Source organism: Lepidochelys kempii, chromosome 16, assembly GCF_965140285.1.
Source record: "Lepidochelys kempii isolate rLepKem1 chromosome 16, rLepKem1.hap1, whole genome shotgun sequence".
Classification (NCBI taxonomy): Eukaryota; Metazoa; Chordata; order Testudines; family Cheloniidae; genus Lepidochelys; species Lepidochelys kempii.
Window position 1 is genome coordinate 9,892,037 of NC_136395.1, and position 12,982 is coordinate 9,905,018.

The following is a 12,982-nucleotide window of genomic DNA, read 5'->3' on the forward strand; positions in this document are numbered from 1 at the left end:
TGGGGCAAGGGGAGGGGTTGCGACCTTCTGGATTTTATTTTGTTGCAGAATGTCCTGCTGAGCGTTGTATTCACTCCTCATGCAGGACAGCAGGTGATGTTCTGTGCACATTGGCAACATCCGGTTAGAGCTGTGGGAAGCAGAAGAAATCGTAGCCCTCTGCCTTGCTTGCTATGCTTCCCTGCCCTCTCCTGTAGGGGAGAGTGCCACGCAGTGTCTCATTCGCATGTGTGTCTGTCCTTGCTTTTCTCCCACCTACGATGGAAAGGGAGCTTTCCTGAGGGTAGACGCTGCCACGCTCTGAATCGACAGAGAAAAGCAATTTGAGCTCTGAACAGGACTTGGCTGCTCTCTTAAATCACCTGGAGGGGAGGCCAATGTGCTCAGGCTCCTCTGCTGACTCGGTTTACCTTTAATACACAGCTGGATGTGGCCGATCTGTCTGCCTTCATCTCGCCATCACTCGATTCTCCTACTTGCATCCCGTAGACCCATAACGTGGGGCATCACTGGGCGCATGCAGATGCGGCTGCCCATCTCATAGGCCTGGCTGTACTGCAAGCGCAGGGTACTTCTGGATTTTGCTCTATGTACATTGGGGGGGGTGGGAGGCTTGGATGTCTCTTGTTTCTGTTGAACCCTGGAGCTCTTACTATTGGAATATCAAGTCCACCCAGTGGAACAGGAAAGTGCAGAAATATGGGGCTGCTGGTGTCACTTTAGAGTGACCAACTTACTGACAACCCCTTCTGTTTGCTTGTTGTAAGTGTGGCTCAAATAGCTGAAATTGGATAGTATGAGGGGGAAACTACCCACTTCCTTCCTCTCCCCAGGAAGTACACACAGGCCGAACGTTTGGAGCCTCTGCACCCATGCATGCCCCTCCAGTACAGCACTGCCGAAGGGGGGATGCTAATCCCAGTGGTATAGCAGTGAGAAATAGCCACTTCTGTGCCCAGGACATGACTGCCCGCCTTCCTCTCCGTCCCTAGGCAGTGACCCAGTGGAACTTCTATTGGGGTGCTACAGATCCAGTATCGTCCTCTCGAGATTAAAAATCATGAGTCAGCCCACCCCCAAAACGATCCAATAGCATTGAGTCTGACTCGAACTCCCCTTTACTCCTCTGCCTGCGAGTGATTTCAGGTTGAAAAGTCAAATTTAAAGGCATGCCTCTCCCTGGCTGCTCAGATGGAGACTCTGCTTCCCCTCCCCCTCCCCTCTGAGATAGGGAGACTGCCATAGGTTTCCTGGTTCTGCCTTGAGTACTCCTGGCATATTTTTTTTGATAAAAGAAGGGCTGGATAGCAAATAACACGAGAACCATGGAGCTGAGTAATGCATCACGCTGGTACGGGGTTGATGAGTTAGAGATACACATGAGCGAACTTTGAACGCCTATCAATCATTGCTATGCATGGGGGTATCTCCTAAAAACCATGAGAATGGCTTAACCTTTAGCAAGAAGCAGCGCTTCCCTGAACACCTCCTGCCCCCTCACATTCTTCTCCTCCCGTCCTACCTCCCCTATATTAGGCCCCTCTCCTTCCCACTCCCGTCCACCAGTCACAGTGTCTCTGCTGTCCAGCCCCCCCCGAGCCATAGAGTGGCAGCTGTCCAATTTCATCCACGCTGCCACCTCCCACCGTAAACTTTATTAAGGGCAGCATCACTTCCACAAGCAGGCACATAGGGACATAGTGGTTATGTTGCTGGCTTCAGTCCCACTGAGAGTAATGGGACACAGTAGCCATTTTGAGTAAGGGAAAATTCCGGAGGGGGCACCCGGTCTTCACAAGACCGGTTAAAACATCCCACATCGCTAGAGTCCCGATAAAATCATGAGAGCTGACAATATAGGGGGTGCACAGTTACCTGTCCAAAGCCTTTTTCTGTCCTCCCCCAGCCCCTACTGCTCATTAGGGAATTTGGTTTTAAAGGAGGAGGACAGCTGTAGCTTTCCTTTTTACTCTTTCAAAGGCAGGAGGGTTTTCCCACCTGTGTAACTGCTGCTCAGCTCGAGGCAAGGGATTTTAGGCCTTGGTGAGCCAATCCTAAGCTGAGCAAGCTGGCACTGAAATGCCAGTGCCCATAGGTGATCTGGAAACCCTGCTGTCTAACAGCTCTTCCTGCAGTGCGTGTGGGTCTAGCGCACTCAAAGGAACGTGGCTGCAATAGAGACTGTGACAGGATTCCACTGGAACGACAGAAAACTGAATGAATGGCAGATAGTTGAGTCCAGTGGCCCAGCTGGGCCACAGACTTGCTCCCATTTCCTTGACAGAAAGCCAAGGAGTCCTTAGGTGCCAAAGACAACCTGGTTCTGGCCTGTGATAAGGGAGATCAAGCAAGCATCCCCAGCTATGCGCTAGACTAAAGCAAACACTGCAAGCTTGGCTGTGTCCCCTGTGTTCCGCATGCATGCATCTGTGCCTGGATAAAAACTTTGCAGAGTGCCCTCAGAGCAGGCAGGCAGTAATGCTCTGCAACTGGGCATTGCAACAGATGCTGATTGCTTAAGAACATCTGAAGTGGCCCATGGAGGTTTCCTGTTGAGAGCCTGAGGTGTCCTTTGGGACTGTAAAGATTAAGAATTTGACAGGAAAATTACTATCTTGTGGAGGGGGAAATGTAACTGCGCTGGGAGAGGAGCTGGCTGGGTTTCAGAACAGTTCATCTGTGACAGATGGGCTGGCTAAGCAGTTGGTGTGAGCTTCCCCCTGTGGGAAGGACTAAACCCAGAGACAGTGGCAGCTATGTTTGGAGTGGAAGAATTCCGCTAATGATGAGCAAAGGCTGAGTGACTTGACATCTGGTTGGTGTGCTTGGGAGTCCTGACTGCAGTAAACCTGGGCTTCCCTCTGTTGTTCTTTCTGGTATCTGCCCTGGTGAACAGTGATGGGTTGTAGCTGAGCCTTGAATTCCCTTCCTCGTTGTGGGCACCCCCTCCTGCTAGGGCTGAAGGGTTGGATTTTTTCCAAAGCTGCCAAGCCAATTTGGAAGCGCGCTTCCCATTAATTTCTAATGTGGGCCTGTCAGGTGACACACCGGCTCAGAGGCTGGGGGCTGTCTGGGTGTCTGCACCACTGAGCAAAATCACAACTGATGGCCGGAGAACTTAGTCTCTCATTTGGCCACCTGCTTAGGAAGTATTGTAGTGGGAAGGCATTCCTCAAACCCGTCTGGTAGCCTTTTACAGAAGGCCTTGCCTCTGAGCTAGGAAGGGAAGTATAAAGCGTTGGACTCTATATTGCATTGACTCTTAAAAAGAATTGCTCTTTGTGGTGTTCTATAAAGAACTCCTTCCAGATTAAGTCAGTCATGTTACGTACACATGCCAATCTCCATGCAGTATTGGGGTGGGGGTGGGAGGGGGGTAGAACGTATTCTGTCTAGCTACTGGTCAATGCAGGAAAAAAATGGTAACCAGTGGGTCTTTGCTTCCTTCTATGATGACTACAGCACTGCAGGCACAAGGAACCTTATGGAGTAAATTGGCACCTTGAGTCTGAATGGGGGAGAAAACTGAACCCAGTGCAATGGGGAAGGCAATGATTCCAAGTGAATGGTGTGGTCAGAGGACTGCCCAAGGAGACGATCTCCAGAGCTGTAGGCTGGAGGGTATGACACAGGTGTGAGGGACACTGGGTAGGAGGCTACAGCAATAAGGTGAATGTTGAAGAACCCGACTGAGAAATCTAGCTGCATGGACCTGGAATGTGTTCTAGCAAGATTTGGACACTGCTTGCTTGGCTGTGTGAGGAGAAGGAGCTGAGGAGAACTCCCAGGTTATGGGCCTGTGTGGCAGGGAGGATAGTGAGGTCACAACAGTGGAAGGGAAGTAAGTTTAGGCCAAGATGAGTGACGATGACAAGACCCCCCCTGGCAGGAGAAGTCAGAGGCAGGCTTAGATGCAAGATTGGATGAAGGGAGACCCTTCAGGTAGGGCCGGGTAGATCTGAGTCAGCTACTTAGTGGCTTCTGTTACTTCCAATCAGTGGGTCATCCAGAGAGGCTGCCAAAGGAGGAACTCTGTGGAAGCCTCAGAGTGGGGGAGGATGAGGACCCCAAAAAAGAGCTAAAGTTTCTGCCAGGGAACTCGGGGAAAACCAGGAGAGGACTGTATGAAGACACTGGATGTAGTTCTGGTCCCATCAACTTGTATCAGGGTCTACATGTACACCCTTCCACCCAGCAGAGAGAGGTACCGCTCCTGCTGTAGGAGGACCATCACTGTATAACAGGCTCATTTTACATGTCTGACTCTCTCCATGGTTCAGGATATAAAGCCATACTTTGATTCCAGCTCTGCTATGACTTTGCAGGACTAACTGCTCTGACTTCTGTCAGAGCCGCCCAGAAGGAATAACTGCCAAAAGCCCAAAGTGAAAATGTTTTGGTTTAAAGAGTCTCTGATCTCAGAGATGATGCCCAGAAGCTTGGCCTAGAAACAGGGATCTAATTATACTATAACCCGGGAAAGATCAGGTTATGTCCATAGTGCAGCTGGGGACTTCTGAGCGTAGCTGTGAACAAGTGAAGCTATTCTGCTAGAATCCTGTAGAGAAGGCCTCCAGCATGGTTACTTTCTTCAAGGACTGGGGTGGTGCTCAATTGGTGCATACTAAACACCAAATTGGGCCAGCCATAGCTGTGTTGTAAAGCCCAGGGTCTACTCCCTACATAGGCAGATCAATAAACCCGGTGGTGAGAGGACTTGTTGGTGTTAGGACATGGCTACACTTGCAGATGTAGAGCGCTTTGAGTTAAATCCGCCTTTGGAGAGCGCAGTAGGGAAAGCTGTCCACACTGGCTGCTTCAAACGCACTGGCGGGGCCGCATTTGCAGCCGCATTGGGAGCGGTGCATCATGGGCCGCTATCCCAGCATGCTAGTGACTGCAACCTGCTTTCCAAATGGGGGGGTGGAGTGTGACAGGGAGCGTCTGTGTATGTGGGGGGAGAGAGTGGGTTTTTGGGGGGCTGAGAGCATGTCAGCATGCTGTCTTGTAAGTTCAGACAGCAGCAGACCCCCCCCCCCCGTGTGTCTGTCTCTCGCACACACGCGTGCACACACCATTCCACACGAATGGTTGCTTTGTCTCAGAGCAGATAAGCAGCGGCTGTCAGAAATGGGAACTTTCAAAGGGCATTTCCGCATTCCTGCAGCGATTAAAAAACAATGACAAGAGTGGCCACTTGACCCAAGGGGATTATGGGATGTTTCCGGAGGCTGATCAGAGCGCAGTAATGCAACACCTCATTCACACTGAAGCCCAGGCGTTCCAGCCAAGACGCAGCAAACGTTAATCTTCTTGCCGAGGTGGAGTACCAGGAGTGCTCTACGTGCCTTGCCAGTGTGGACAGGAAGTGAGCTAGAGCGCCCGGGGCTGCTTTAATGTGCTGTAGCCACGCCCTTAGGCTTGTTCAGTGTTCTGCCCTAGCCTCTGATCAACCCTTCCTGCAACTCCTCACAAGGGCTCTTGACTTGACAAAACCTTTTACAAAAGGCACAAAGCACCAGCCTTTGTTTCAAGAGAGGCCAAGGTAAACACAGCCGCTTACTTCACTTGCTAGGGAACTGTCTTCTGGCTGTCTGAACTGTTGGGGTGTGAGTGAGCTGTAAGGGATCAGCAGTGAGGAAAACTCCCTCCCTCTCCAGAGTGCTTTTCGAAAAACCAGAATTGCAGAGTGTTCAGTCATGATTTTTACTGCCCCTAAGAATGCTCCATGTTTCCTTTCTGCAGCCTAGCAAAAAAGGATTTCTGCCTTGGGTGAAAAGGTCATGAAAAACTCCACCATGGGGAGGCACTATGAATTGGACCCAGGCTCCTTCCCAACTCCGCTAGTGACTTCCTGTGTGGCTTCACTGGTTAGTCTGGCCAGCCATCATGTCTGGTGCTGTGCTGGATGTTAACTTGCCTGCATGAGACTTTTCCACCCCTGCTCCCTTTCCCTAATAGAAGGGGAAGGCTTGATGTGCTTTCAGAGCCCTACTGGTACTGGGCAGCACCACCAGGGTGGGAAGGATGGTCTAGTGCAGCATTTCCAAGATGGTGGGTTGTGGGGAAGGTTTTCGGTGGGTCATAGGCCAGGTGCAGACAGGTGGCCTCAGGGAGGTGGGGGGGTGGAGAGCAAGCCCATCCTGCACACATCCTCCAGTGGAAACTCCTGTGCCATGGGGCTGGCCCTGATTCTCGTCATCCTCCCCCTCACCAAGTAGTTCAAACTGGGCACCAGGCTCACAATGCTACTTGCTCAACCCCACCCACCTCAGCCTCCCTTCTGGGCTGGGATTAGGCCCACAGTGCAGGGGCGGAGAGTGCTGCTGTGGGTGGTTGGTGCCCCCTCAGTGGGGTGAGGAGAAGGACACTGGCCTGTGGCTTTGGGGGAGCCCCCATGAATTTGGACCCAGTGTGGATCACAAAATAGGCTGTGTGGTTGGTGGGTCGCTGAAGTAAAGTTTGGGAACCTCTGCTCTAGCAGCTAGGATGTTGGAGTGGGATTAGACCCAGGTTCAGTTCCTTGCTCTGCCGTAGAGTCCCTGCATGATCTTGAGGAAGCTTCTTCATCTACCTGTGCTTCAATTCCTCATCTCTGCAATGGAGAGAACCCTTCCCCTTCTCCCACAGGCCTGTGGTGAGGGTAAAATCCATTAATGTTTGTGAGATGCTCCGACAGGACAGTGAGTTCTGGAAGTCCCTATACAGACCATCTCGGCTCCTGTCCCCCAAACAGTCCCGCTGAGCGAGTGGTGGTGCTGCCCCCCTTTGAGAACAGGGAGGCCAGATGGTGTCATAGTTCTCCTTTGTTCATATGACTGCTAGGTTAGTGTGTGAACTGACCTTGCTGTGCAGGGGCCAAGGGAGCCATTGGTGGGCTTGGTGCATCTGTCTCCCTAAGTGAAAGGAGACAAAACCCTTTTCCCTGAGGTGTTTGAGGATTGTGGAGTTCTTGCCGCTCTCTGCTCCCTTCGCTGCATTAACAGGCCCTTCTGGCACTGAGAAGGACCAACCTTTGGATCAGTGGTTGCTCTGCTTGTGCACAGGCATTGGGGCTGAAACCACAAGTTACCTGGTGTCTGGGAGTGTTTGAGGAGGATTAGTTGAACTGAAGGGGAGGGGAACTAGAGAAAAAGGGAGACAGGGGTCTTTGAAAATTTTACCCTAAGTCCCACTGATTTTTTTTTTTCTAGGAGGTTTGAGCTCCTAGTTGCTCTTAAAATCTTACCCAGAAGCTTTTAACTTGCCTAGCAAGTGTGATGAGAATATCTTAGAAAATGCCCTGGCTTGCTGGAGAGAGATGCTGCATTTTGAGCAATAACTTTTGAGTAAAGGGAGACAAATACCCTTTGAACTGAGAGCCACTGACCTCGGTCTCCTCTCCACTCCCCACCCTGTGTGTGTGTGTGTGTGTGTGTTTAAAAGGGGCACTGTCATCCGCAACTAGTGCACAGATGCGCTACTTGTAAGTAAATTGGCTGTGTCTCTGTGGAGAAGGAAGCCCACAGGAGGCAGCAGGATGAGACCAGAGACGGGACCTGTACGCTTCTTTTGCTAGCCTGGGAAGACCACTGAAAACTCTACTCCAGTATTGATGTAGATGTGTGTTTGTTTGTTTTTTTTTTTCACCCCCCCAGCTATCAAAGTGAGCTGCGTTGGATCTTGCGGCGTGTCCAACAAGGTCAATGACACCGCGTGGACTGTGGAGGAGCAGTACTTTAACAGCACACTCTCGCTGGCGGATAAAGGTAAGATCAACAAGGGAAGGGGATATGGGTGAATGGAGAACTGTCTGATTAGTTGGAAGGGTCCTTCCCTTTGGATACCTTTTTGGACAGGTTTTTTATTATGATGTAGGTTCCGCATGTGTGCGCCAACCAGATACCTAATGCCTCCATTTCCTGAAATACCCCTATATTGAAACTGGCTCAGCTGCATGCAAAGTACAGGTGACTTCATGTTAGCTGGGCTATACGCAAGATGGCTAGGCCTTGTCTACACTATGCAGAAAGGCCTTGGAACCCCAGTACAAGACAGCACCTGCCTCAAGTGGCTTTCAGACATTGCTTGCAACATCTGGGCCAACGTCTCTAGCTCATGCCTGGTTAGGACCAATGCAGTGTACAGTGGTTTCTCTCTGGTGCAGTCAGTCGATGGGTGTTGCAGCTACACCTGTTTTTTGCACAGTGTCTTTAGAAACTACAAAGGCCCTGCCTGCCACTTCAGTGCTGGATCTTCTAGAAAGGTTGCTTCAGGAACCGCAGAATGCACTGGCCCTAACCATGGGGATGAGGTGTGGGGAGTCCCTGTAGCAGTGCTAGAATTGTTGTAAGAACGGAGTCCCTGCAATGCTTCCCTCGCTCAGCAGATGCACACCCAGTGTGTGTGTGTGAGCTCCTGGCATATATTCCTGCCACAAGTCAGAATGACTTGGGTATGCTCCAGGGACTCTGCGTTTGAATGAATGCTGCCTTTCAGCCACTAAATAGGTCAGTACACCACAAATAATTCACGCTGTATCTAGGCTTCCATTGAAACCGATCGGTACCAGCATTCACCTGCCACAGCAGCGTATCAAGTTGTAACTTATATACTGAAGTGTGTTGTGTGTGGCAAGGAAACAAACTAATGGGCCTTCAGAGGCCTCATCTCCTAGTAGGAAATGGACAAGAGGCAGTAAAACAGGACTGACAGCTTTTGCTAAGTCGGCAGTTTGCAAGCAGAGCTTTTAGCACATGCTGGAGAAAGGTCAGCTATATCCTGCAGTGTTTCTTGGGATAAACTTCTCTCCAGCCCAGACCCAGGGGTGAAGAGGAACCATCAGGGTTACTTTCCTGTTGGCTTGGCACATGGATCAATAGGCTGGAGGAGTGGATTGAATCACACTTTTGTTTTCCACATACAGCATGGGGGGGAAGAGTAGGAAAAGCCCCCCTGTCTCCCTTGGAAATGGCCCAGAACAAAGCCAGACAGTGCATACAGCAGGCTGGTGAATATCTGGGCTGCCGAATCCCAAAGGGCTTTACAAAGCACTCCAGGTAAAACAGCCCTAAGTGAGTTGAGAGCTGGATGCTTTCTGCACGTGGACTGTAGGGCTTTTGGCTGGCTTAAGACTCCATTTAAGCCACTTTAAAGTGGTTACAGGTTAAAGTCTGAGCATTGGAGCGTGGTGGGTTTTTTTTTTTCTTTTCATGCCAGTGATTTCTGTGAGGATCCTGCATCTGAATGACTGTCTGCTGCTTTGGAAAAGCTTAACCATGTAGCAGTAGATAGGGAAAGTGAGCTGCATGGATTGTGCGACTTTGCAGTGTCCCAACCGCAGAAGTTCAATTGAGGGATTCAGGCAAAATAAGCAAATACATTCTGTCCTAGCAGTGCTGTTGCCATCAGGCATCCTCCCGTTTTGTTGGAATAAAGACTGGGGAGACTGAAGCCCACAAACACCAAGAGAAGGCAGAACTGCCTGTTGGGGATGTGCATTGCCTGTGAAACTTGCCCTCTGTTTAATCTTTGAATCGTTGTCGAGGGAGGAACCATCATACCTGCACTTCTGTCCTGATTCACTCAAAGTAGAGGAAAACAGTGTGGCCCTTGGGATCCTTGGAGCCTCTAAATTAGGGCTCCCCTGCACTAACCTGTGGGGTGGAGGAAGGAATGCAAATCCCTGGCACAGATGGGGAATGGACTGTTGAAGTCATGACAAAGCTCAGATTTTTTTAATGTCTCCAGAATGAGCAAAGAGACTTAAGCCTGGATTTCCAAAGCAGCTGAAGAGTTAGCTGCCCAGTTCCCATTGAGTTTCACTGAGGGGTGGGTGCCCTGCTTCTTGGGCTCAGTTGAAAAGCCCAGCCAGTGTCCTTAAAATCTCTAAAGTTGGGTAACTGTGTCTCAGCTAACATTGACCAAGGATAGGAGGCACCTGGGAGTCAGAACTCCCTGGAGTCTGTCCCAAGCTGTGGCCACAGACAAGCTGTGGCCACAGATTCACTTAAGACCTGATTTATCTTCCGAGGTGTTGAGTGCTTACAACTCCAGTTCAGAACCATGGGGAGCTGGAAGTGCTCAACAGCTGTGATAACAGACCTTATGGCCTGTCTTTCACTTCATCCTTCTTTTCTGTGCACTTAATACAGAGCTCACAGGGGTGTCTGTGTTGAATTTGTAAGGGGCTTTGGGATGTACCAGAAAGTGCTAGAGAAAGGTAAAGTCAGATCCTAGTTTTGGTGACTTTTTCCTACAATTTGTTCATTGTTTAATCTGCTAAGTAGAAAGGACTGTCTGAGCAAGGCAGCTAAAAAACAGCCAGTGCATGAATACCTGTCAAAGGTATTGGAAGGTGTGCTCAGCTACCTATAGAGGAGTTGAATATTCTCCCTATTTTTATAGATTTGGAAACTGAGGTGAAAGGTCAAGTCACTTGCTTGGAACTGGTGACGTGGATTGGCAGATTCGGCATTACAGGGACTTGGGTATAAGAACCAGATTACATATGGACTCTGCTGTGTAACCATGGGTGTGTCGTCATGTTTGCAGCATTGTAGTGGCCATGTTGGTCCCACGGTGGGTGAAGTAATGTCTTTTATTGGACATTGGAATAGACAAAGATCTGTCAGTGATCTTTGCCTAGTCCTCAGGCATAAATAATGCTGTACAGTGCTTTTTAAATACGACTTAGTACTGAGGCTTGGGCAGTCATTTTAGGTGAATGTAGCACTCGTGACCTCCTGCCTCCCATCCCTTTTGCTCATTTCCCTAGAGCAGAGGTAGGCAGATTACAGCCTGCGGGACTGTCCTGCCCAGCCCCTGAGCTCCTGGCCCGGGAGGCTGTCCCCCTCAGCCCTGCCACCGCGAGCGCAATGCTCTGGGCAGCGGGGCTGCAGAGTCCGGCCTGACCCGGTTCTCTGTGCTGCGCGGCTGCCTATCCTAGTGCAGCCGTGCCACCAGCGCTCCAGGCAGTGCAGTAAGGGAGGAGGGAGTCGGGGGTTGGATAGAGGGCTTGCCCCTGCCCCTGCCCAGAGCATGTTACTTGTGCTAGGACACTAGTCTCCCCTGCCAGCATCTGTCTTTCTTGCCAATCTTTGTGCTGGAGGATTTTGAAAGTGCCGGTCTATTTTCCACACTGGAACAGGAACAAACATTTCAGCAAAAAGTCCATTTCTTTTAAAAAAATAAATAAAAATAAAGCAGCCATTTTAAAATGATGTCTCTCACAGGCAAACTTCATAGAGGAAAAAGTCTTAGCGTAGGTACCATTATTCATAACTCCAAAAATATTGATCTGAGTTCACGCTTTCATAAACTGAAAAATGACTGAACTTGTAGAGCTGTCATCTTAGTGGTCCAGAGTTAAATGTTGCACACCTGTTCAGATCACACAGGGTGGATGTTTGTGTGTCAACTGCCAGCCCTGTAGACTCCACTTGAGATCTGAGGGTCAAGCTGGGCACTTTGAGGCTTGCCTGCCATTGCCAGGAATAGTGGTCTGTGGTGGCTTTTTTTGCAGTTGGCACTTACCCATCGGTTTGTTAGATGCATGATGAAGAACAGAATGCAGCTTATTCGCCTGTAGCTGTGTTGGTTCTGCAGGGCTAGCTGGCGTAAAAAGCAAAAGCAAATGGTTTTGTCATAAAGTCAGCAGATGCGTCTCAAAAATGCACTGGGAGCAGATCTGTTGAGTAATAAGATGGTTTAGCGATTTATTGCTATTCAACTGCCTTCTAAAGCAGTCATTAGTCACTTCACTTCTCTCCCCACACACCTGTCACTTATTCGGCTGTCTTGCAAATTTGTAGTACAGTTATGGAAAGAGGCTTAGTGCTATTTCGACTAGAAATTCACAGCTGAGTACCAGGTAGTCATCTCCATGACATCCAGCTGTATTATTGTCTCTTGCATCTCAAAACACAGTGGCACCATCAGTTGCTGTCACCCAGGAAGTGTCAGACACTGAGGCCCTGGCTGTGCCGAGTGCTGTTGCAGCGTCATGTACGTGCTCCCTACAGAGACGGAATTTTTCCATCCCTGTCGTTTAATCCACAGGAGAGTGTGTGTGTGTGTGTGTGTTTGTGTTTTTTGTTTGTTTTTTTTTTCTCCCCCTCCATTGACCCAGCCAGGCCTACACCAGGAGTTAGGTCAGCATAGCTACAGCATTCAAGGGGTATGAATTTTTCACGTGTGTGTGTAAAACCCACAACCTCATGGGTGTGGTGCTCTGTCCCATCTAAACCGAGACCACTTAGAGAGCGCTAGGGCTGTAGAGCAGACTCAAAGGGTCATGTGGCTTTTAGCTCATGCAACAGAGCAGTGGCCCCCACCCTTTGTGGGGAATAGCGTATTCCTATTCCCAGAAGACTGTGGCGGGTGCCAGACACCCCGGCCGCCAAGAAGCGGCACCACCGAAATGCTGCCGAGCAACTGCAAGGCTTCTCGGCAGCATTTCAGCGGGCGGTTCTCCGGCGGCCGTGCTCGGCGGCACGGCGTCCTGCGGGCGCACACAACTGCCCCGACGGGCGCCATTGCGCCCGCAGGCACCGCATTGGGGACCCCTGCAACAGAGGCTCATGCATTTCGCTCCAGAGGTCCCAGGTTTGATCCCACCTGCCGATGGCTGGCGTCTGTTGGTGTTGCATGTGAACCATTGGTGCATTACTCCACTGACCATCTGTTCCCGTTCTGCTCTGCTCTGCCCTGCCTTCCCAAGCAGGCCTTCTGATGAGGCAGGCTGTGCTTTCCAACTCCTAGATCTAGTTACCTCCTGCTCAGCTGCTGTCCCCTTTGCCATTGGCTTGGAGTTGAGGTACAGTCCTGTGGAAACAAACCGTAGATTTGAATATGCATAACTTCTACTCATTGTGTGAGCCTGCTATGTAGTGCGACATTCCCAACTGTCTGCCAAAGGCAAAATAATGAGTTTCAGGCCCTTTTGAAATGGTTAACCATCTTCTGGCTATAAGGAAGTAGGAGTGGGGAGGAAGGACAAACC

The 12,982-nt window shown here is 50.3% G+C and overlaps 1 protein-coding gene across 3 annotated transcripts in view; it reads left to right on the forward strand.

Moving 5' to 3' along the window:
• The window catches only part of ARRDC1 (arrestin domain containing 1), a 68,306-nt gene that overhangs the window by 20,456 nt on the left and 34,868 nt on the right, over positions 1–12,982 (forward strand). For 2 of the 3 annotated variants that reach the window (XR_012155215.2, XM_073313931.2), the window contains exon 2: positions 7,638–7,748. The exons of the other annotated variant lie outside the window; for it this stretch is intronic. Coding sequence is in view for 1 of the 2 variants with exons in the window: in XM_073313931.2 (XP_073170032.1) it covers positions 7,638–7,748 (111 nt within the window). In the remaining variant the exon portion in view is untranslated. The remainder of the gene's footprint in view (positions 1–7,637; positions 7,749–12,982) is intronic. 3 annotated transcript variants of the gene reach the window in all.